Below are 21460 nucleotides of genomic sequence, written 5' to 3'. Positions count from 1 at the left end.
TGTGTGTGTGTGTATGTGTATGTGTGTGTGTGTGTGTGTGTATGTGTGTGTGTGTGTGTGTGTGTGTGTGTGTGTGTATGTGTGTGTGTGCATGTGTGTGACTTTATAGACAGCCTGGGCTTTATGGCTCGGTTTTTATGGCATGTTTCCCAGAGGCGAGGTTGGAGAAATGGTGGACCCGGCGGGGGAACGGTGAAATTAGGGCCAGGGAACCAAAATATGCGGCCGAGCCAAAATATTTGATACTGTTCCATGACGACTCCATGTGCCAGTCGCACACCCACACGCATACACACTCTCACATTGAAATGCGAACACACATTTACAAACACTCAGACACTGATACACATTCAGTGAATACTTTTGAGAAGTTCACCTGAGGATCACGTCCTTCTAAAACTGGCTGAATCGAGGCTCAATCCTACCATGGATAACAGTGGCGGGCACAGGCATCTGAAAGGCTGTTGCCCTATCAGGCCTACCTTAGGTGACCATGGTAGATACAGGCCTTCTCAAAGGTTGATCCCGTGTCATAGGTACATTGGGTGACCATATCAAAGGCATTCTTTTTAATACTGATCCCCAGTCAGGCCCTACCTTGGGTTACAGTGGTAGAGACGGGCTCACTCTCCAGCTGGTCTTTGACGGTGAAGACGCTGACATTGTACTCCACCCCTGGGCTCAGGTTCTCGAGGGTGCAGTCGGTCTGGTCGGGCCTCACGTTCTCCTCCAGAGTGTTCCCACGCTGCCCATCGGTCGGGTTGCATGTCACTCTATAACCGGTGATGTCTGTGGGCGGGAAAACACGACAATGCGACAAAGGATACACAGAAGGGAAAGGGGAAAAAGATGAAGGGAAAGTGTGAAAGTGTTGTCAAGGTGAGAGTCAAAATCATAGAAAACACCCTATATTTAGATTTATAATTTAGGTGCTTAGCAAACACTTGAAAATGGCTGTGTTTGCTCTGGTTTGGCCGGCAAGAATGAATACGTCTTTTTATCATGCCACAAGAAAAGTCATCCATGTGTGAGATGCGCACAGACACATACTCACTCAAACACACACACACACACACACACACACACACACACACACACACACACACACACACACACACACACACACACACACAAACACACAAACACACTGACTCACACACACACACACACACACACACACAGAGGGCCATAGTCCAGTAGAGCTCAAACACAGTGTGACCCTGAGGCTATGGGGGCTGGAGAGTAAATATTTACCAGGCGTACTGGAGGCAACCCACTTCACAGTGAGGTCACCATTGTCTGGGTTCGAAACCAGGTTGAGGTCAGTTGGTGGAGACAGAGCTGGAGAGAGATAGAAAAAAGAGGTCAAGGGTGTGAAAATAACTTAAGTTTTACTTACTAACATGCACCACAAATAGTGATCTTTCTTCAACACTAGCAAGGTATTTGCTAACTACAGCATTCTGTTCAAATGGCTAAGTTCTTAGTTCTTAGGTCTTATCTGACTCTTCACTGTCCTTTGGGTTGATAGGAAAAGCTCTAGAAAGTGGCCCGTTTGCCTGAGCTTAGTGGGCCCACTTACAGGTGGTGACTTTATTAGTGGGTCCACTTACGGGTGGTGACTCTACTGGTGATGGGGGGGCCTTGCTTGCGTCCGTTGACAATGGGCTGGACGCTGGTGATGTACTCGGTCCCTGGGGTCAGGCCAGAGATGATGATGCTGCCGAGGTCAGAGGTCACATCTCTGGGAGCCTCCCCGCCCTGGCTCGGCTTCACTGACATCTAAGATGGTGAGAGGTCAAAGGTCATGGTCAGTCTGTTTTTGTTTTTGTTTTTTTTTATCATCAAGAAGGTGGGAGGGTACAAGCCCCCACATCTGAAGTGTGGTATTTCAGTGGTAAGGACAGGCAGGCTTCGAGTTCAACTTAAATTCAAATACATGTCCTACAATAACATTCTGAAACATGCAAGACTAGGATGGGAATTAAGAAATGTCTGTTTGAATGGTTCCATGTAGGGATGCACCGATACCGATACCAGTATCGGGTATCGGGTAGATACTTCGTTAAAATACTCGTACTCGTACTCGTTTTAAATTACCGATACCAAAAACCGATACCCAGTGTTGCGTCTTAACGCGTGTGTTTTCTTCTCCTCTACTGTCTATGCCTGCCAGGTGTGAGTTGCATAGAGGCCGAGAGCGGTATTGCAGACAGATAAGTTGAGGTTGAACTTGCAGTTTAAATGAATTCAATAACAGCTTGGATACGATGTGTGGAGGTGGCTTGCGTAAGCTAACGGTTTCACTAAAGATTTTAAACTTAACACGTACGACCTCCAGTAAAGGTAAGTGCTATCTTCGGCTATTTTATGTTTTGCAGTTAACTTAGAACTGCTGTTACATAGGCAAAGTGTAGGGGCTAGCCTACTGTCTTTAGCGACGCTGCGCCTGTAACATATTATTGCCATTTGCTACGGTTTATTGACGGGGACGGGAATGTATTTGTTTTCTCCTCTTTTACCCGGACGCATTTAGGTCTCGAAAGGAGGACATGTGAGGGTAAAAGAGGACGTCTGTCTTGTCTTGTGTTTCAGGAATCTTGTTAGTTTGTCATAAACACCCGCTAGCAAGTAGCCGCTAGCAAGACATCCTGTTAGCGATGTTAGCAAGGTTGTTTTAACACTCTTGGACATTGATGCTAGTATTACGTTTTTTTTCCGTTTTTCCGCCTGATGCTAATATTAAGTGCTTTTGCGTTAACTTCTTTGCAATGTTATTGTGATAGCTATGTTGGCTAGGTTGCAAACAACTTCCCTAACACAGTCAAACTTCAGGCAAGTGTCAATTTGGCTGCAAGAACGTAGCCCAGTTAATTGTCAACATTAAACTCTAGTAAGAAATCGCTATACCGTTGTGCTGCCTTAACGGCGATTTTGACTCATTTTAAGATAAATGATGAAAGGAGTAAGGCACAGTGTAAGATCTGCACTGTTACAGTGTCGAAGGGGGGAAAGGAAAGAACTTCGTTTGACACAAGCAATTTGATTAAACATCTGAAGACACACCATAGTGCTAAGCACACAAAGTTCACTCATGCCAGTGGCTTAAGAGACCAAGCAACCAATCTTTACTGACTTTCAAAAGACAAAAACGCGCACGCACACAGACAGAGAGAGAGAGAGAGAAGGGGAGGAAGAGAGTTGTTGATCCTTTTGTAACTGAACTGTGCTCATGTTCTTATCATCCAGGATAGTTCTGTTCACTTTTTGTTAAGCAGACTGTGTTGTTAACTATGCAGCAAATTAAATTGCCATCTGTCTATATGCAAATTTTGTCTAATGTGATGATATTGACTCTTTTTTTTTTTTTTTTTTTTTGGTTTAAACCAGAAAGCTCTTTATTTTTGGCTTGGGATAGCCTCCTGTTAATGTTGAACTATAGGCTTGACATAACCTGCAGAGGATAAAATAAAATCTTTCATGGAAATCAAATCTTGGAAGTATCGGTATCGGTACTCGGTATCGGCAAGTACAGAAATAAAAATACTCATACTCGTATCGGTTTGTAAAAAAGTGGTATCGGTGCATCCCTAGTTCCATGCTTTTAATACTGTAGAGCAAGCTGACTGCACAAATGAAAACATGTTAGAAAAACAAGATATTACAATGGTAATGAGGAGCATATGGATTTGCAGTGGACTGTGATTTGTTTTTAGTTCTTACCCTGTAACTGAAACGGGGTACAGGAGTCCAAGAGATGATGATGGAGGTGTCGGTGACATCAGTGGTGAAGCGTGGTGCGTTGCCCATGGCTTGAGCTGTGGGAACAGGGAGAATGAGGCCATTAACAAAATATGAATTTCAACTAATCAGCACAGTGTCGAACTCACAGAGACAGCCCTAACATTGCCTGATTCACTGGTTTCGACAGGTCTCAGATCAGTCCTGCAGGATTACTGATGCAGGATGAGAAAGCGCAAGCAGAGTTATGTCAGGAGTGATATGAAATACAAATAAAAAAGGAAAACGAGTAAACAGATGACATCTATGTACAGTGCAGTGGCTTCATCTCTCCATCCAATGAGGAGAGAGAGGGAGGTGGAGAGAGGGGTGTGGAGAGGAGTGGCACGGCCTGTGGTCAAATCTGAAGTCTAAAAAGAGAAGGGTGTGAACCCAAGAACCGAACGTCTTCACTTTCCTCACATTGCAGCCCCATAACACATTCTCTGAGGCGGAATGGCCACACACACAAATGGTGTTTCCTAACTGGGGGACATGGCAGAAGTGGAGAAATATTACAACCGAAAAAAGTGAAAGACTGAAATACTCACATGCGTAGCATTGTAACATTACAGTCATGGCAATATATTCTTACTTTGACTGGGTAGTTAGCACAGATCTGTAATGCACTTATGACACTATAATATTCCGATTGAGAGGAATGTTTAACTGAGGGTTGAAGAAAAGATGGAATAAGTGATAGAACAAGAGATATACGAAAGGCGATAAAAGAGAAGAGAGAGAAAGAAAAAGAGAGAGAGAAGGATTCAAAAGGGTGAAACAGGCCGTCAGTGTGGGATACATGACAGACTGAAGACATCATCTAACAGACTGAAGACTTTTTGAAGATTGTCCGAAAAGTCTGTCTGTCCTGAGACTTGAAACTGTCTTTCTGACAGTGAGATACGGTGCTACTCACAGGTGGTGAAGATGCCATCCACGCCCTCGCTGAGGGTGTTGCCCTGTTCCGAGTGCAGCCTGATGGTGTAGTCGGTGTCGGGCTGAAGGTTGGGGAGCCTGTACTGGGTCACGTCCCCGGGGATGCGCTGCTGCTTGGGGTTGGAGCCCTCCACTATCACGAAGAGTCGGTAGCCTGTCACAGAGGCCCGAGGGGCCGACCAGATCAGCAGGGCGCTGTCCTCAGTGATGTCATCAAAGCGCAGGTGGCCGGGGGCGTCAGGCTCTGGAGGGAACAGACAAAGAGTGTGGGGTGTTAGGGGGCACTGAAGTTGAATGTGCTATACTGTGTGTGTGTGTGTGTGTGTGTGTGTGTGTGTGTGTGTGTGTGTGTGTGTGTGTGTGTGTGTGTTGTGTGTCTGTGTGTGTGTGTGTGTGTGTGTGTGTGTGTGTGTGTGTGTGTGTGTGTGTGTGTGCGCGTGTGTTTATGGAACTCAGAATACATACTCACTACAACTCAAGTAACGTGTGTGTGTGTGTGTGTGTGTGTGTGTGTGTGTGTGTGTGTGAGTGTGTTTATGGAACTCAGAATACATACTCACTACAACTCAAGTAACGTGTGTGTGTGTGTGTGTGTGTGTGTGTGTGTGTGTGTGTGTGTGTGTGTGTGTGTGTGTGTGTGTGTGTGTGTGTGAATGTGTGTGTATTGAACTCACTTGTTGACTGCTCTCCAACCAGTGGCTGGCTCTCCACTCCTCCAATGTTGGTGTAGATGAAGAAGCGGTAGAGGGTCCCAGGCTGGAGATGAGTGATCTCAGCATAGGCATTAGGGGTAACGGGCAGCTGCAAAGGCCTCTGGGTAGGGCCGCCGGGGATGACAGGGGTGAAAGCCACACGGTAGCCAGACACATCGCTCGGGGGACCCGCCCAGGTGATGGTGATTTTCACATCAGACACCTCGTAGAATTGGAGGTCCGTGGGAGCCTGCACTTCCTCTGTGAACAGAGAGGCAGCGAGAGACAAAATGAGACAGACAAAGACAGAAAGAGAGAAATCAACAGAGAGCAAAAAGGATGAGAAAAACAAATGGCAAAGAAGAATCAGAGCGAGAGAGACAGAGAGAGAAACAGAGAGAGAGAGATCATATAAACAGAGTTGAAGCGAGATGCCAGCTGGCAGGATTGAGCAGAAAGTAAAAGAGAGCCCACTCGTCTCTCCAACCTGTCCCTATAAGGCTGTACTGGCCCTGGACCTGCACTAAATCTCCTACTGCAAGCTGCACTTTCATAGCTTCACTGAGCTCTTACATAAACTTGCACAGAGGGGAAATATAGGCACCTCCCAGCCAAAAGGTCAAGTCTTCAGAACTGTGCTCAATTCATTCATTTTTGGAATAGATTTCAAATACAGCCCTAATCCTTAATGGCCTTTCCAGACTGTGTTTATTTTTTTTATTGTGTAATAAGATAGTCTTTCTTTGCAAGCAGTCCTGAATTAAAACTGACTGTAAGACAAAATGGAAGGTACAAATCCCTCTTAGTCCTTGTTACAGCACCAGCCATGTATCTCCAATAACAAAACGTACAAGTAACTAAGTATGTAAGTATGTTAGTAAGAATATAACTAAGTATGCAAGTAAGTTAGTAGTTAAGCTAAACTATCAACCTCATCCTCTATTGAATAATAAGTACGTTAGTAAGTAATTAACTGTCTGTTTAGTTAGTTGGTAGCAGTTATAGTAAGTGTAAAGCCTTTGAAAGTGACGGCTGGCTTACCAGATGTTGGCTCTCCAGCGGTGGTCACCTGCACGAACACAGGCTCACTCTCCATGTCGTCCTCGACAGAAAAGATGCTGATATTGTACAGTATACCGGGTAGAAGGTCGCCCAGGGTTACCGTGGTAGCAGTGTCAGGAAGGTTGAGCTCAGTGCTGCTGCCTTCAATGGATGGTGTGTACACCACACGGTAACCTTTAAAACACACACACACACAGAGTTATTTTGAAACTTGACTTGCATTCCCTTGCATCTTTTCTAATAGCCTTCATGTCAAATTAAAGTGGCTACCCTACTCGAAACACACTTTACTCACCTATGAATATAATTTACAGATCATGTCTTATGTGCAACAGAGAACAAGAGAACCTGCAAGTGACAAAGCAGGGACTGAAATAGTTCGTACCAGTTATAGGAGCTTGGGGCTTGGTCCAGCTGATGATGATGGCGCTCTCTCCAATGTCATTGATGGTGTGCTCTGCTGGAGCATCAGGAGCTGTGCGGGTGTGAGAACATCACTCAGTAAGGATGGCTTATAATCTGGGCTGTCTAACATCTCCAGCTACAACAGCTCTAACAAACAGGGAAGACATAGCCAAAACAAGCTCTCCAAAAAAACATAGTTCATCGTAAACTTTAAGAGGACCTATTATCTTTTCCCCTGCCATTAGTCCCTTTTGTGCATTTTGTGCAACGGCCTGCAAAGTTACAAAAGCCCAAAAGACACGCCAGAGGGAGTAAATCTCTCAGAGAAACCACTTCTCTCAGCTGCCTGAAACGCCTTGTTGGATTTCCAGCCTTTTCCTTTGTTACATGATGATGATGCAATCTGGTAACACAATTCTTATTGCCCAATGACTGTCTGGTGTTGTATTTGTCAGATGTGTACGTCATGTGGCTGGGCATGGACTTACCGGTGGTCTGTGTGGTGGTGAGGATGAGGGTGTCCTCGCCCCCAGGTGAGACCTCGTGCACGCGCACGTTATAGCGACGACCAGGCAGGAGTTCGGAGATGGTTACAGAGTTCTGGGTGTTGGGAAGGTCTGCACATGGAACAGTGTGAGTTATATTGGAGGTTATCTTCATTCAGTTGCCAACTCTATGCTAATGCGTCTCAAACTATCCCACACAGTTAATTAATCAATTCAGAAATAAGGTCACAGGTGGTGGCATGTGGCATTTACCAACTGATTATACTCAAGTATAATTGTAACTGTCAGGTATAGGGTAACTAAATGTCTGAACTGACATTGATAAATAGACACGGGTGATCAATAGTTGCCTCATTAGACGATTTTAACTGAAAACACCTTCGTTAAGAAGCACCACCTACCGAGAGTCATGGGTACTCCGTTCTCTGTGAGCTCGTACTCCACCCTGAAGCCAGAGATGGTGTCGGAGGCAGACACCCAGGAGATGACGAAGCTGTTGGAGGTGATCTCCGTCACAGACTCAGAGATATCCACCACATCTGGAGAGGTCTGTCTGGTCTCTCCCTCAGCCGTGTTCACTGGAGGAGGTGGGAGAGGGGAGGGAAGAGATGAGGAAACAAACCAGAGAAGGGAGAAGAAATGGTAGATTGGCAAGGAGCAGGAAGGAGACAGGAGAAGAAGGAGAAGAGAAGAAGGTCATGAGACAATGGGACGAAGGAGGTGAGATATTGGTGAGGAATGGAAGAGAGGTGAGAAGAGTGGAGATGAAGCAAGATCAGAGGAAAGCTGAGAAGATAATGAAGGAAGGAGATGAGATGCAGAGAGGACAGGGTAGGAGACCACAGGAGAGAGATGATGCGAGGAGGGAATGAAGTTTTGGGTTTATGCAAGTATGGAGTGGAGAGGGGAGTACAGGATCAGAGGAGAAGAATTAGGAAAAGGAGGAGAGGGAAGGAAAGGTGAGGAGAGGAGAGGAGAGAAAGGGTAGGACTAAGGGAGAAGAGGGGTGAAGTGGTTAGGAGAGGAGTGATGGACAGGTGGGAGCACTCACAGGTCCCGTAGGTGGTGGTGAAGTCAAAGCGGGTGACCTCCCGGCTTCCCTGCCTCAGGATGCTGATGAGCTGGCCCTCGTAGGTGAGGCCGGGCTTCAGGCCAGAGATGGTGTAAGAGTTCAGGTGTCCAGGGATTTTAGCCTCCCTCCAGGGCCTGTGAGTGTTTTTCTGTCAACAACAACAAAAGTGGCTCAGGAATCAACAACTATGTGGATAATTACTGATGAAAAAAAAATAACACAATACAGGGGGAGCATCAGCATCCCGCACCACACAAGGCTCACTCTCAATTCCTGTCTATTCTTCACTGTCCTTTGAATAAAAGCCCAAAATAATAAGAAACTACACAATATAAATCGAATGGCTAGCTCAAAGCACACTTTTGGTGGACTCTATGCTATCTGTGGAATTGTTTATGGCTCCCTAGACACAAAATTGCAATTGCTCGTTGGAAACAGGTCTGGGGAGGGTTGTGAAACATTCTGCTAAACAACACATGAGCACAACTGCAATAATTATCTTAACATCTCAAGAAGGGTGATGTCAGACAAATGTTTGCCCAGTAGCAAAACGAGCTGTAATTGTCCTCTTGGCATCACAGAGGTGGAAACTTTCAGGCTGGCATACAACAGTAGAAAAAACACACTTTTAATAAGCATGGAGGGGAGGAGGAGAAGAGAGAGAAAGAGAGAGAGAGAGAGAGAGAGAAGGGGGAGGGAAACATGGAGGGAGTGTCACACAGAGGGAAAGAGAGGAGTGGGAGACAGAAAAAGAGAGCATATGTTTCAAGGTGAGAAAAGAGAGGATGAAAGAGAAGTGTGTGAGACCAAAAAAAAAAAGAGTGCACCTATGGCCTACGGCCATTCCCCTTGGACTATGAAAACAAACAGGACCGTTGGGGGGGGGGGGACCTGCCTGGGTAAATACAACACCACTTCAGAGTCCATGTGCCTGAGCGTAATTTCATTTCCTACATCTTGACAGCTAAACAGCCCTTCAGAGAGGGAGCTCAAACAGCCATTCACATCTTTATTGACACATTTCCAATTTTAACAAGTAAACATGAAACATTCAATTAGTGCAGGAAAGAGTGGTTGAACTGTTTGGGGATGGCTGACCCTAAATGGCTGTTCTGTCATGACCATAAAGTATGTTTGCTGTGTATGCCACCCAAAAGTTCAATGACTTCAGCTGTGTGTGTGTGTGTGTGTGTGTGTGTGTGTGTGTGTGTGTGTGTGTGTGTGTGTGTGTGTGTGTGTGTGTGTGTGTGTGTGTGTGTGTGTGTGTGTGTGTGTGTGTGTGTGTGTGTGTGTGTGTGTGCTTGTTTGTGTGTGCTCTGGGACCCCACTCTGTCCTGTTCCACTACCTTGTGCAAACTTTCCAGTAAATGTTTGGAGAGAGAGTCTCTATGTAAATAATCATGTCTTTTGCCTACTTCATAAAAAAGCCATGAAGAAGGATTTAAAATATAATAGTATGGTGTAGATTCCAGGAAAGGAAGACATACTGAAAATGATTGGCACACCTAGGCACCAAACATTATTTGTCATTTAAAATATCAATCTTTGAATAATCTATGTATGCAGAGTTAGTGTTTTAAAATACTTAATTAATTAGAAAAAATAAAGACTAATGATATATGTCTGACTACAGGATGTAACGCTGGCTGCCTTGTGTCATTACGGAGCCCTTCAGAGCCAAGAGTGCTGGGGGGAGGGACACTTACCACTCTCGACTTGAGGACAGAGCCCTTGAGAGCCAAGAGTGCTGGAGGGAGGGACACTTACCACTCTCCACTTGAGGACATAGTGGATGATGTGGGCCGAGGCGGGTGGGTTCCACTGGATGGGGTGGGAGTCGGGCTGGGTGCTCCCCTCCGTGATGATCACCCTCACTGGACCTTGGACACCTGTTGGACACCAAGAGCAGGAGATAAGCCTTAGTAACCCACAGGCATGTTACATTCAGAACATGTGTCTCTCAGAAGGACTTAGCAAGAGGATTGTGTAAGGTGCTAGAGAAGGGCTCAGGGCTCAGCTTAAATTTATATTAAGTGACCTTATTACAGTGTGATAGATAATACTATATATTTAAATTATATTGTATACTTAAATAATACTATAAACTGAGTGAATACAAGGTCATAATATTACACATTACTGACCTTAATGCTAAACCTCCCCCTAGCTCCAAGTGCTATATTAATTTAATAATATACGTATATAAAATACAAATTGTATCAGTACATAAGTACATTTCAGTTTAGTTATTATGAACTAGAGTGTACTTAGAGGCACTTGAAAGTGAAAAAGCCTAGGACGCTGCACTATAATCTGGGCTGATGGAAAGTGCACTTATGCACCAAGGTGACTAGGATAAAATTACCCCTCAAAGAAATTAAATAAATAAATAACAGGAAGGGGAAAAATTCTTGTTGGAAGAACATCTTGACCCTGCAAGATGAGCCCAGCGGGGGAATGAGCTTGGGTCAGCACCAGCAGCGGCAGAGCTTTTTGGATTCGCAGCCTCTGAGAGGAAACCATCCCTGTCTGATCCTCGTGTTAGAAATCACACGAAGACTTCATGTTTTGCTGTCCTTAAATCTCCTTTTGTCGCTCTCTCTCTCTCTCTCTGCCTCCCAGGCTACCCCTAGAGAGCAGCTGCTGGTAATTTACACCGGCCACAAGGCTACTCTGAAACAAGCTTTTGGCCTGAAAGAGATCTCACATCTTCCAAATCTGTGGTTGTTTAGTATATTTAGGGATATTTAACAACCAGAATCCTAATATATATGTATGAATGTAGTTAGCCTATATCGCACTGAGAGAGCGCAATGCATATTTAAAATAGCTTGAAGAATAGATAGACCTTGATTTCAAGCAAGACCGAAGAAATCTGTAAATCTATGTTAAAATGCAATTTATCTCTTCTGAGGTATGGCCTAAATTCATCCTCATACCAGTTAAATTCCACCAAAATTGTCCACAATTCACCCTTCAAACATCTAATGTTGAACAATCTAATAATCTAATTTGAGTGATGTTTCCATATGCTTCTCAACATTGTTTTGTTTTCTACTCTGGGTGCTAACTGGATCAGTAAAACCCAAAGATGTGTGAGCAACACCATCTCCTCAGATCAAACACTAATTGAGGTAACCATGAGGTGCCTTTAAATGTAGGAAGTGTGTGTGTGTGTGTGTGCGTGTGTTTGTGTGTGTGTGTGTGTGTGTGTGCGTGTGTTGTGTGTGTGTGTGTGTGTGTGTGTGTGTGTGTGTGTGTGTGTGTGTGTGTGTGTGTGTGTGTGTGTGTGTGTGTGTGTGTGTGTGTGTGTGTGTGTGTATCATCAATCGCCCCTCCACTGCACTTCACCCCTGGAAAAGAGCAACAGTTCTCAACACCACAGCGGGAGCACAACGCAGAACAAAGGAGAAGAGGAGAGAAGTCTGGAGGGGAGGAGTGGCGGGGTGTCGACACACACCCTATTCCATCTGGTAAACATCAAAGTGTGGCACCCTGACACACACACCCCATCTCCCGGGGTTGATGGTAACACTCCCCCCATTTATATTGAAGCACTGAACAGCATTTAGGGAGGGGGGCTAGTGTGTGGGGAGAATGTCCAGTGGAAAATAAACTCCTCATGCGTGACTCCTCACATAAAATCACTTATTTTGTGTCCTTTAATTGCCATCTCTCAGCCTAGCTGCAACAAGTGTATCCTCCTCAATAAGGGATTCATTTATATGGTCATACTCTAGTCATTTTACACATTGACTTTTCAAGGAGAAGAGTGGGCCTGTCAGATATGCGAATTCTGAGATAACTTTGTTCCTACCAGCCTGCAGAGGTTCACAAGCGTGCTCTCCGATGCCGTTGCCTTGGCAGTAGCACCTGTAGCGGGCTCCGTGGATGACTTTATCCCAGGACTCTCCAATCTGGTAGTATGCTTTGGTCTCAGGCTCCTGACACTGGTCTGTATTTCATTAAAGAGGAAAAGGATTAAAAATACTTTATTTCATGGTATCATGGAGTTTAGGTGTATGTGCGTGTTTTACTGCATTATACATATAAATGTTACGTTTTATGTTTGTGTGTGTATGTTAACACTTCTTGCATTATAAATATAGGGGTGTAACAAAGAGTATGAAGTGCCTTTTTTTGGCTAGGGCCACTGCATTTTTCCCATGCTCTTCCCAACTCAAATACGGGCAGACTGAAAAGAACACGAAGGGCTGACTTCCTCCCATTCTACTCCACTTAGCCAGTAAATTGGAGGAAACTGTGTTCTCAAATCAGACGACAGGGGCCAAGAACAACAACCTTCAAGAAGGCTGTGCATTCAGACTCAGCAAAGCCGAGAAATGTTGAAGGAAGGCAAGTAGCCAAGCCGCTAGACAACACATATTTAAAATCGACTCACCAATGGCATCGCACTTCCAGCGGCCTCTCCCCTGGCCAAAGCAGGTGCAGTTCATCATGTAACCCTCGTTGTGTCGCTTGCTGAACAGCTGGTTCACATCATAGGTCAGGCCATCAACAACGCACTGGTCTGGATGGGGAAGAGAAACAGGAAATTACATCACTGGCAATTTTAGGACTCGAAGTAATGGGTAATTTAAGTTAGATGCCTTGTGCTCCACAATTTCAATCACAGAAGTTGAATTGGCCGAAACTGAAGACAGTAAGAACAATTGCTGTAATATCACTATTTCCCAATAGCGAGGGCGCAAGTGCCCAACATGTAAACATGCTTTGACTGCATAAGATAATGTTGGTGTTAGGTCAGTTAAAGTTGAGGTTAAACTACCTTTGAGCTGAGAGACGGCAGTGCAGCTCCATTCACCGCGACCGTTGCCCATACACGTACAGCGCATCATGTGACCCAGGACGTCGTGGCGCTTGTCCCACTCGTCGCCCAACCGGTACATGATGCCGTCGTTGGTGGTGCACACCTCCTCATGGGCTGTGGAGAGACACCAGACAATTCAGCTTATAGCATTCAACACTGTCAAAAAAAGACATAAGGTGCTTCCTGCACTCTCACTGTCAAAAAGACATTAGGTGTTACTAGTGAGGGTTCAAATCGATCAAAGGGGAAATTCATAAATGTAGAGCATGCTACTTCTGTGCGTTTGTGTATATCGTTGGTGTCCATTACTGTGAATATCCACACCTGTTTTTGCCATGCAAGAAATGTGTTTGAGCCATGTCTACTTGGAACAGAGCCAGACACACTCCCATTTGGTCTTTGGCTTTGGCCAAAAGCCCATATATATATACGTATGTGTGTGTGTGTGTGTGTGTGTCAAGAGGCATGTGTGCAGTGTCCTAAAGAGTTGCCATCCCTCAGGACTCTTGTCCATGGAGCCACAAATCAAATACTCGTTATGGTGAATCATTACAGCCTCTTAAACTGGCCCATGCGCTTTAATGGCCCTGAAGGACGGCAGGGCCTGAGCTCACTTCCCTGGCCATGAAATTCGGCTGTCTTTACGGCCAGAGCCGCCCAGTCACTTAAAATCCAATTACAGTCTGTAAAAGCATGGCCACGCAGGCCCGCTACCCAGTGCACTGCTTCTGAAAGGGTCTACTGCACACCATTTAAGAACTTTACCCCAGCCCGCTACCCAGTGCACTGCATCTGAAAGGGTCTACTGCACACCATTTAAGAACTCTACCCCAGCCCGCTACCCAGTGCACTGCATCTGAAAGGGTCTACTGCACACCATTTAAGAACTCTACCCCAGCGCTGCCATGAGTAATACTACTTACATTTTTGTAAGACAGCTCTACTTGCTTTTGAATAGGACTTTTATTTACCCCTGTGGATAGGCCTTGTATTTACCCCTGTGGATAGGCTTCACTTGTTTAATGTCACTGATCAGTCAGTGTGAAAGGTCAACTTTCTATGTCTGGCCCTTCACACTGACTGATCAGTGACTATAAGTGAATGGATGGCACCGTTAAAATAAAGCTCAAAGCCTATTCTCAAAAGACATTTTCCTGTCCATACTTTACATTTAGCAGACCATTGTGTTAATAGCTGTACATGCATACATTTCAGCAGGACACTTCATGGGAACTGAACCAACAACCTTAAGGCATCACCTTCAGGGTTTATTACAGGAAGGTCACATTTAATTTGTATTTAGCCACAATGGAAGAAGGCATGACTCACCAGCCATGGGGCAGAACCCAAATTGCTGCTCTTGGTCGTAATTGTAAGTGGTGCCGCACCACTTCATGTTGTCGGCGCGACCATCGGAAGTACAGTCGGAGTAGTTGCGGCCGTTGTAGATGAAGGGGAACTGGCAAAGAGCACCGTTGGAGTTACCGCCGCGGGTCGTCACCAGAGCTGGAGGATGACATAGCATGATAAGACCCATCAGCGTGGTAGACCTTCCTATCTAAGCTTTAAACAGCAGGTTAGGTTAATGAAACATGTCTGATCAAGACTGTAAGACAAAGACATATGCATTAGTGAAATATAGAAAAATGTTATGGCAGCTTAGTTAAAAGCCATTTCCATATTATTTTGTTTGAAGAGTCAGAGTCATTACTGTAAGCAGGCGTTTTCTGAAAGTCATTCAGTTGAAGTCCTCACCAGTCTTTTCAGTGCAGAAGGAATACTGCTGGTCAGCGTCGTAGTTGGAGGAGGTTCCGCACCACAGCTGCCCGTCAGTGCGCCCCTCAGAGGTGCAAGAGTAGTAGGTTTTACCGCTGTACACGAAGGGGAAGGCGCATGGCTTGCCGTCCGAGTTCCCACCATACACAAGAGACTGGCCCTCTTTAGGACAACAAGGCACACAAGAGAGAGACACTTTCAAAATGACATTCTAGATCCCTTGGTGAATTTAAATGTAAGGGCTCTTCATTTTTGTCACTGAACCTGATGTTTATATGCAATAAACTGACAAGACATAATTATGTAACTTGATGAGGAAGAGCTGGAAGAACTCCAGTTTGACAAAAGAACATTTAAGGACATTGTCGGGGCTTCGGTGTCTTTGACACCCAGCACGTACCCCACTTCTCACAGCTGACTCCATTGCCCAGGCAAGTGCACAACATCTGCTCGCTCCCCTGGGTCCTAATCCAGCGCATGCCCACGTGGTAGGTGACCCCCGAGACGGAGGTGCATGTGCCCTCGGTGGGAGGCTCTGGCAGGGCGTTGGGCTGGTGCAGCGCTGGCCTCACCTGGGTACTCACACCTGTCCCTGATTGACAGAGGAGCGGAGGTAGGAAGTGTTGAGTTAACTGTTAACCAGAACACAAACTCATAAAAGTAGGCCAAGTCTATTTCCCTTCAAGCGGAATTGCTTACTAAAATTTTATCATTGTTTAAATATAGAATGCTATTCAGACTTAGCATCCATATGACATTAAACATGATAAGCTGCAGTGTAAAGTGCGAAATTGGTGCCCATTCATTCTGTAGAGCATTTATGATGTCAGGCACTGATGTTGGATAAATGCTCGACAGAATGAATGGGCACCGATTCTCACAGAAACACTCCAAACACTTGTAGAAAGCCTTCCAAGAAGAGTGGAAGCTGTTATAGCTGCAAAAGGGGGACCAACTCCACATTAAAGTACTTGTATTTTAATACAATGTTACGGTTTTGCTATGACAATGCTACTGCTACGGTAATGTGTTCTCCATTAAACAGTTCCAACCGTCATTGTGGAGGGATGGTCTGATTGGATAGTGCACCCAAAGCGTTAAAAACCTGTACCTGTCGCGTGACTGGAAGTATGTCTCTCACACTTCCACTCTCCTCGGCCATTTCCAGTGCACAGACACTGCAGGGTTTGGTCACGGGCATCAGTCTTGGTCCAGGTGTCTCCAATGCGGTAGGAAGTTTTTGTGTCCTGGTCATTGCAACGGTCTGCGGGAATGAGAAGACACGTTGTCGTTCTTAATCAGGACACAACAGTTACATTCAATTGCATTCTTTCATATTAACACCTTTTTAAAACACATTTTGTTCACACCTTATTTGGATGGTCCCCTATAGACCATCTATACAGTAGATGCTCAGATTATAAACAAACTATCTGTTTAAACTCTGTTGACTACAATTTATGGTTAGGGTAAGGGTTAGGGATTGGGTTTGGTTAAGGTGATAATTCATCTGTAAAGTCTCTGTTGGTGGACTATCCGAATAAACTGTTACCCACATTTTTTTAAATAGACATAGATGCTTGCCCCTGTCAAACATTTTTTTCTTTAAATGTTCTGCCTCAAATCTCTCCATGTTTAACTCTCACAACATGATGTTTACAGCTGCAAACAGGAACAGCTGGAGGAAGTTTGCAGTGCACTTATGGCGTCTACCCCCCTCCCCCCGTTTCCCTCGATAATGATAATCTTTCAGCGGCCATGCTGTCATTTTCCACCTCGCACTCCAACCTCATACAGCTGTGGTGATGTCACAAGGGTGTAACGCCTGCACGCCTGCAGGATAATGCAAGAAAACTGGCAAAAGTCTTCTGGCAATACAATGCATTTGACTGCTATTCATGTCAAACAAACACACAACCTACTTAACGTTAACTAACAGTTGTTTTCAAAAGCTTCAAAGACAGAAGCTTTGAAGGCATATCACGACCCCTTGCAGATGTTCTTTAAATAGGCAGATATCATCCCACTCTGTCAATGTTATGTCTATGTACTGGCAAGCCAAGAATACCTACTCGAAACCTTAAAAGGCCAATTTGACCCAGGAGTTTGGCTCTGCGTTATGAGAGAGTGTTTGTTCTCCTGGCCCAGGTGGAGTGCTACATTTGCCCACTGGGGTTAGGCTGTAATAGCGCCTGACGGCTTGATGGGAAACAGGATCACCTTGCTGTATAAGCACAGCACAGCACAGCACCACCTCACATTCAAGAGCCTGTGGTTTTGGGGAAGGGGGGGGTCATTCGTATTTTTTCTGTCTGACTGTTCTAAGATCAGTTGCCCCTACAGGAACATTTGGAAATGATAACACGACAAGTGAAACTATGGCAACCCTGGATCAGCCACTCAAATGGAAAATCACTGGAACAGAGTCTTACTTCTGGAAGTGCAGGTGATGCGACCATTGCCCTCTCCGAGGCAAGTGCAGTCCACGATCATCCAGCCCTGGTAAGGTTTCTCCCAAGTCTCCCCAACCACATAGGAGGACCCTGCAGCGTTGTCATAGCAACGCTCCGCTGTGAAACAAACAGGTTAGAGTTCCAGTAACCACCATTTACTCTGTCAACAGGTTCCTGATGTTCCTGAAGATAGAATGGATAACCAAACATTGAAAATCTGTTGGTAGCATTTCTCCACCTCACTTGATTTGGGGGACCACAGGCGGTCCAGGTTTGTTGAAATGGCCAATGTTACTTAGGTTACTATTAAGTAAAACACTAAGTTAATGTTGCTTATTTTTCAGGAACAACAAACAAAATGCCCCATGCCCCATCCCCCACCCCCCAAAACGAAGATAAAATGAATGTTCAACCAGGGACATCGAAAACAACTGGCATAGACACATTTGTTTGACAACCTGTTTTGCTGTGAATCACTGTCCTGTAATGTTTGTCGTACGATGATGCATTGCCTAACCTCTGTGAAAACCTAGTGAACTCTGGCCCCTCTGATGAGTCTGGCTCACAATTTTGAATGCAGTTATTCACTCACAAAGCAGAATCTTTTAAAGCATGATAACTCACCCACAGGTTTGCAGGTCCACTCTCCCTTTCCATTGCCCAAGCAAACACACTCTAACATGTAATTTCCAGTGTCGTGGGGCCTTCTCCATGTGTCCCCAATCTTGTACGAGTTCCCTCCCTCGTGGCAGCGGTCTGATAAACGCCAACACTGGTTAACAACATATTCTTTAACCACATTGTATGCAAAAAGTCACCAAAACGATCGCAGAACTCACTGGCGATGGTGCAGCTGATTTTGCCTTTTCCGGAGCCAATGCATGTGCAGTCCCAGATCATGCCATCCTTGGGACGGTCGTATGTCTCTCCGACTCGGTACGTCCGAAGGTTAATTTTGTCGTAGCAAGTCTCTTCAGCTGCAGGGAGCACAAGAAGACAATTAAACTCAAATTCCAAACACATATCACCAGACGCGCCGATCCCACACGCAGAGCGCGCACGCACAGTCGTGAACGAACAAAAGCACAAATTCCCAGTTAGTTCGTGCTCCATTGTGAAGACCTCTTAATTAATATCCATGACTGAAATTAGGAATTAGTGCCCCAATCATGTTTCACCAGTGCATATTTTGTGAGAAGGTGAGTTGATGGTCACACGGACGAGCTACAATTAAAGCAGGACACACCGGTTGCCTCACCTGCGGGCTTCGTTACGCATTTAATTCCTCTATCACCCTCACAAGTGCAGAGCAGTGTGCTGCCCAGATATGTCCGCTCCCACTGGTTGTTTATTCTAAACATACGACCGCTATCCGTGCATCCGGCTATAGGAAAAAGGTGATTGCACACAATGAACTTCTTCGCTGTTCTTTATTTGGATGAGCTAACTAGTACATCGTATAGCTTTAGACCAGATGCTTCTTTGAACACCTTACACATTACAGGGCTAGATCATTTACAATGACTAGAGAAAATGAAAAAAAAAAAACTAAAAAGATCTACAACTGCGTAGCATACGGTAATTTTTCACAACTTTAACTCTCTAACACTTCAACTCTCTTCAATCTAACTACACTTGAATGACCAAGGTTCTGCCTTAACGGAGTCTCACATTTTATTCCCATAACTACTGAGGCGAACTTACTTGAGGAGTAGGGAACGGTCTCAGGGTCATCCATTTCGGGGATAACTTGTTGCTGGACTGTTCGTTTGGCTCTTTCCGAAGTCTTGGGCAGACAATGGACCGCTGTGCCTATGCACAGCGCGACCAGCAGCCCCGTCACAGGACCCCTAGTCATTTTCCTTATCGGTGACTTTAGTTGCTTGGATATACTCTATTCCACTATTTCTGTTAAACTTATTGGACCGGAGAAGATGCAGTGTAGTGGAGGCTTGACAAATGTTCTTCGTCCCCGATGTATTCCCGTGCTGCCTTCTCTGTTTTGCTCAGCCTCCACTAGGCAGCAGCTGTGATAGGAAGAGTGAACAGCTGGAGGGCGATTTTATTTGGGCTCTCCGGACGCGCGGATGGGGAGAGCCCCTCCCACAACCCACGCTTTGGTGTGCGTCAGTCTCACTAACCTGACTCTTCCTCGCAGGAGGCCAAGGAGGCCTCTTACTGGATATCAAGTCAATTGGATATCAAGTCAATTGGAGATAGTGATACCTTGAACTCGTTTTTGCGTGACAGAAGACATCAGAAGAGGTGTTATTAACATATACTATTAACAGATAGGGCCTACTATTATAAACATGGCACTGCAACGGACAAACAAATGTAAATACAATTCTCCTGTGGTATATATTGTACAGACTTAGTTCTTGAGTGGAAAAGACTGCAGATCATTTTACTTGATGATACAAATGGTCAAAGAAGGAACAACAAAGTGAAATGTTTGACACACATGAATGCAAATTAAGGGCACACTCAGAACAGAAAAACAATATGACATACGATTTTCCTTGCTGCTGGTTGTGCAACTTTCCATTCTTATTTTAGATGACATCTTCACATCAGCATTCGTTATCGTGAGCTTTTTGGCTTCTGCAAATGTGCTTTGGGCATGTACATTTACGAGGGCTTGATGTTACTGGTTACCGTGGAGACAACCATGTCTATACCATGGGCAGACAGTGACTTTGCTTCTGGAGAAGGTTGCAAAACTTTTTCCAGTCAGAAATAATTTACAGAGAAGCATTCTTCACCAAAGGCGCAAATCCAACAATGTACATTCATTTTAAGTTTTAGAGGCTCATTTTTACACAGGATGTCAAATATTCTAGCTGAAAATGCTGAGCTTTATAAACTTATCCAAACAAATGACAACCACAAGGTTACACTTTGGGCCATCCAAATGAGAGTGTTTACAATGGGAAGGGGGAGGATAAATTACTTAAAATAAAACATTCTCTGGCTTTTAAGAGGTCCAGTTTTAATGTCTCAAAATTACATCCCATCATGCAATCACTGTTGGTATATTTTTCATAAGATACTTTTTTCAGTGAAATGGCTGTGCCAGTGTTTTCTTTTAAAGGGTTTCTCAGTCCCACGTTTTATAAAGTATACTTATTATGGTGTACTTAAGTATGTTATTCATACGTGCTTGTCATATAATCAAATATTATTACATATTATTAACACTAAATCCAAACATGAGTCTAACCTCAAGTAATGGCAAGTTGTGACACAACAAGTACATTGTATTCATGAATCAAATAAGTATTAACCGCACATTGCCTATACTTATTAGATAATAAGGGCACTTAGTATATGATTTATACTAATCCCCCCCACTTGAAGACATTTTCCAAAACAACCTTGTGAAATATATGTAAGCAAACAGTAGTGTTGTTTTCTCCCCACAGACACTTAAAAACTGAGCCATGTACCAGCAGCCCTGTCTTGTCAGGAGGTATCTGTGTTCCATCATGCGCCGAGGGGAAAAGTTCACTCCTGGCGCTTTCTTGGACTGGCTCAAGGGAGTAGTTCTCCACTTAATCGTATTTAATTTATATGTCTCCAATCTGGTGTGTCACAGAACTGATTTGTGTTGTTACATAACATCTGGCCAGCGGGGAAGTTCTCTAGGAGGCTTGCAGGTCTAATAGTATCAATGTCTGTTTATTTTCTGGTGCATACTTCTGGGATGTTATGAAAGCGGCATCATTAGGAAAGTACATTAGGAGAGAAACTACCACCAGGCAGTCTTCAGTTTCACCACTCTGCCTGCTCGTCGACCTCCTCCTCCACCTCCTCCTCCTCCTCCATTCTGACAGGAGTCCGTGCCCACCATGGTGATTGCTCCTGTCCACCGATGAACTGTCACTGAGTCATCATCTGTCGTGTGTGTGTGTGTGTGTGTGTGTGTGTTTTTGCAGCTGACT

The 21460-nt window shown here is 44.8% G+C and overlaps 1 protein-coding gene across 5 annotated transcripts in view; it reads right to left on the bottom strand.

The window, feature by feature from the left end:
- The window catches only part of fn1b (fibronectin 1b), a 34069-nt gene extending 14544 nt beyond the window's left edge, over positions 1–19525 (bottom strand). For 4 of the 5 annotated variants that reach the window (XM_080834929.1, XM_080834933.1, XM_080834930.1 and 1 more), the window contains exons 1-24: positions 19221–19525; positions 18775–18900; positions 18356–18493; positions 18141–18272; positions 17496–17633; positions 16175–16327; positions 15464–15655; positions 15043–15225; positions 14617–14793; positions 13246–13401; positions 12859–12987; positions 12274–12411; positions 10224–10345; positions 8436–8604; positions 7786–7962; positions 7367–7495; positions 6859–6948; positions 6453–6647; positions 5394–5672; positions 4700–4963; positions 3724–3818; positions 1614–1782; positions 1255–1341; positions 598–789 (exon numbers count right to left, since the gene is read on the bottom strand). In XM_080834929.1, the coding sequence (XP_080691055.1) occupies positions 598–789; positions 1255–1341; positions 1614–1782; positions 3724–3818; positions 4700–4963; positions 5394–5672; positions 6453–6647; positions 6859–6948; positions 7367–7495; positions 7786–7962; positions 8436–8604; positions 10224–10345; positions 12274–12411; positions 12859–12987; positions 13246–13401; positions 14617–14793; positions 15043–15225; positions 15464–15655; positions 16175–16327; positions 17496–17633; positions 18141–18272; positions 18356–18493; positions 18775–18900; positions 19221–19374 (3784 nt within the window). In that variant the 5' untranslated portion in view covers positions 19375–19525. The remainder of the gene's footprint in view (positions 1–597; positions 790–1254; positions 1342–1613; positions 1783–3723; positions 3819–4699; positions 4964–5393; positions 5673–6452; positions 6648–6858; positions 6949–7366; positions 7496–7785; positions 7963–8435; positions 8605–10223; positions 10346–12273; positions 12412–12858; positions 12988–13245; positions 13402–14616; positions 14794–15042; positions 15226–15463; positions 15656–16174; positions 16328–17495; positions 17634–18140; positions 18273–18355; positions 18494–18774; positions 18901–19220) is intronic. The other variant, XM_080834931.1, reaches the window with a different exon arrangement.
- Positions 19526–21460: the final 1935 nt, after the last annotated feature.

The sequence above is a fragment of the Sprattus sprattus genome (genome assembly GCF_963457725.1).
Source record: "Sprattus sprattus genome assembly, chromosome: 3".
Taxonomy (NCBI): domain Eukaryota; kingdom Metazoa; phylum Chordata; class Actinopteri; order Clupeiformes; family Clupeidae; genus Sprattus; species Sprattus sprattus.
The sequence above is the reverse complement of the archived record's forward strand: the minus strand, read 5'-3'. Positions and strand labels throughout refer to the sequence as shown.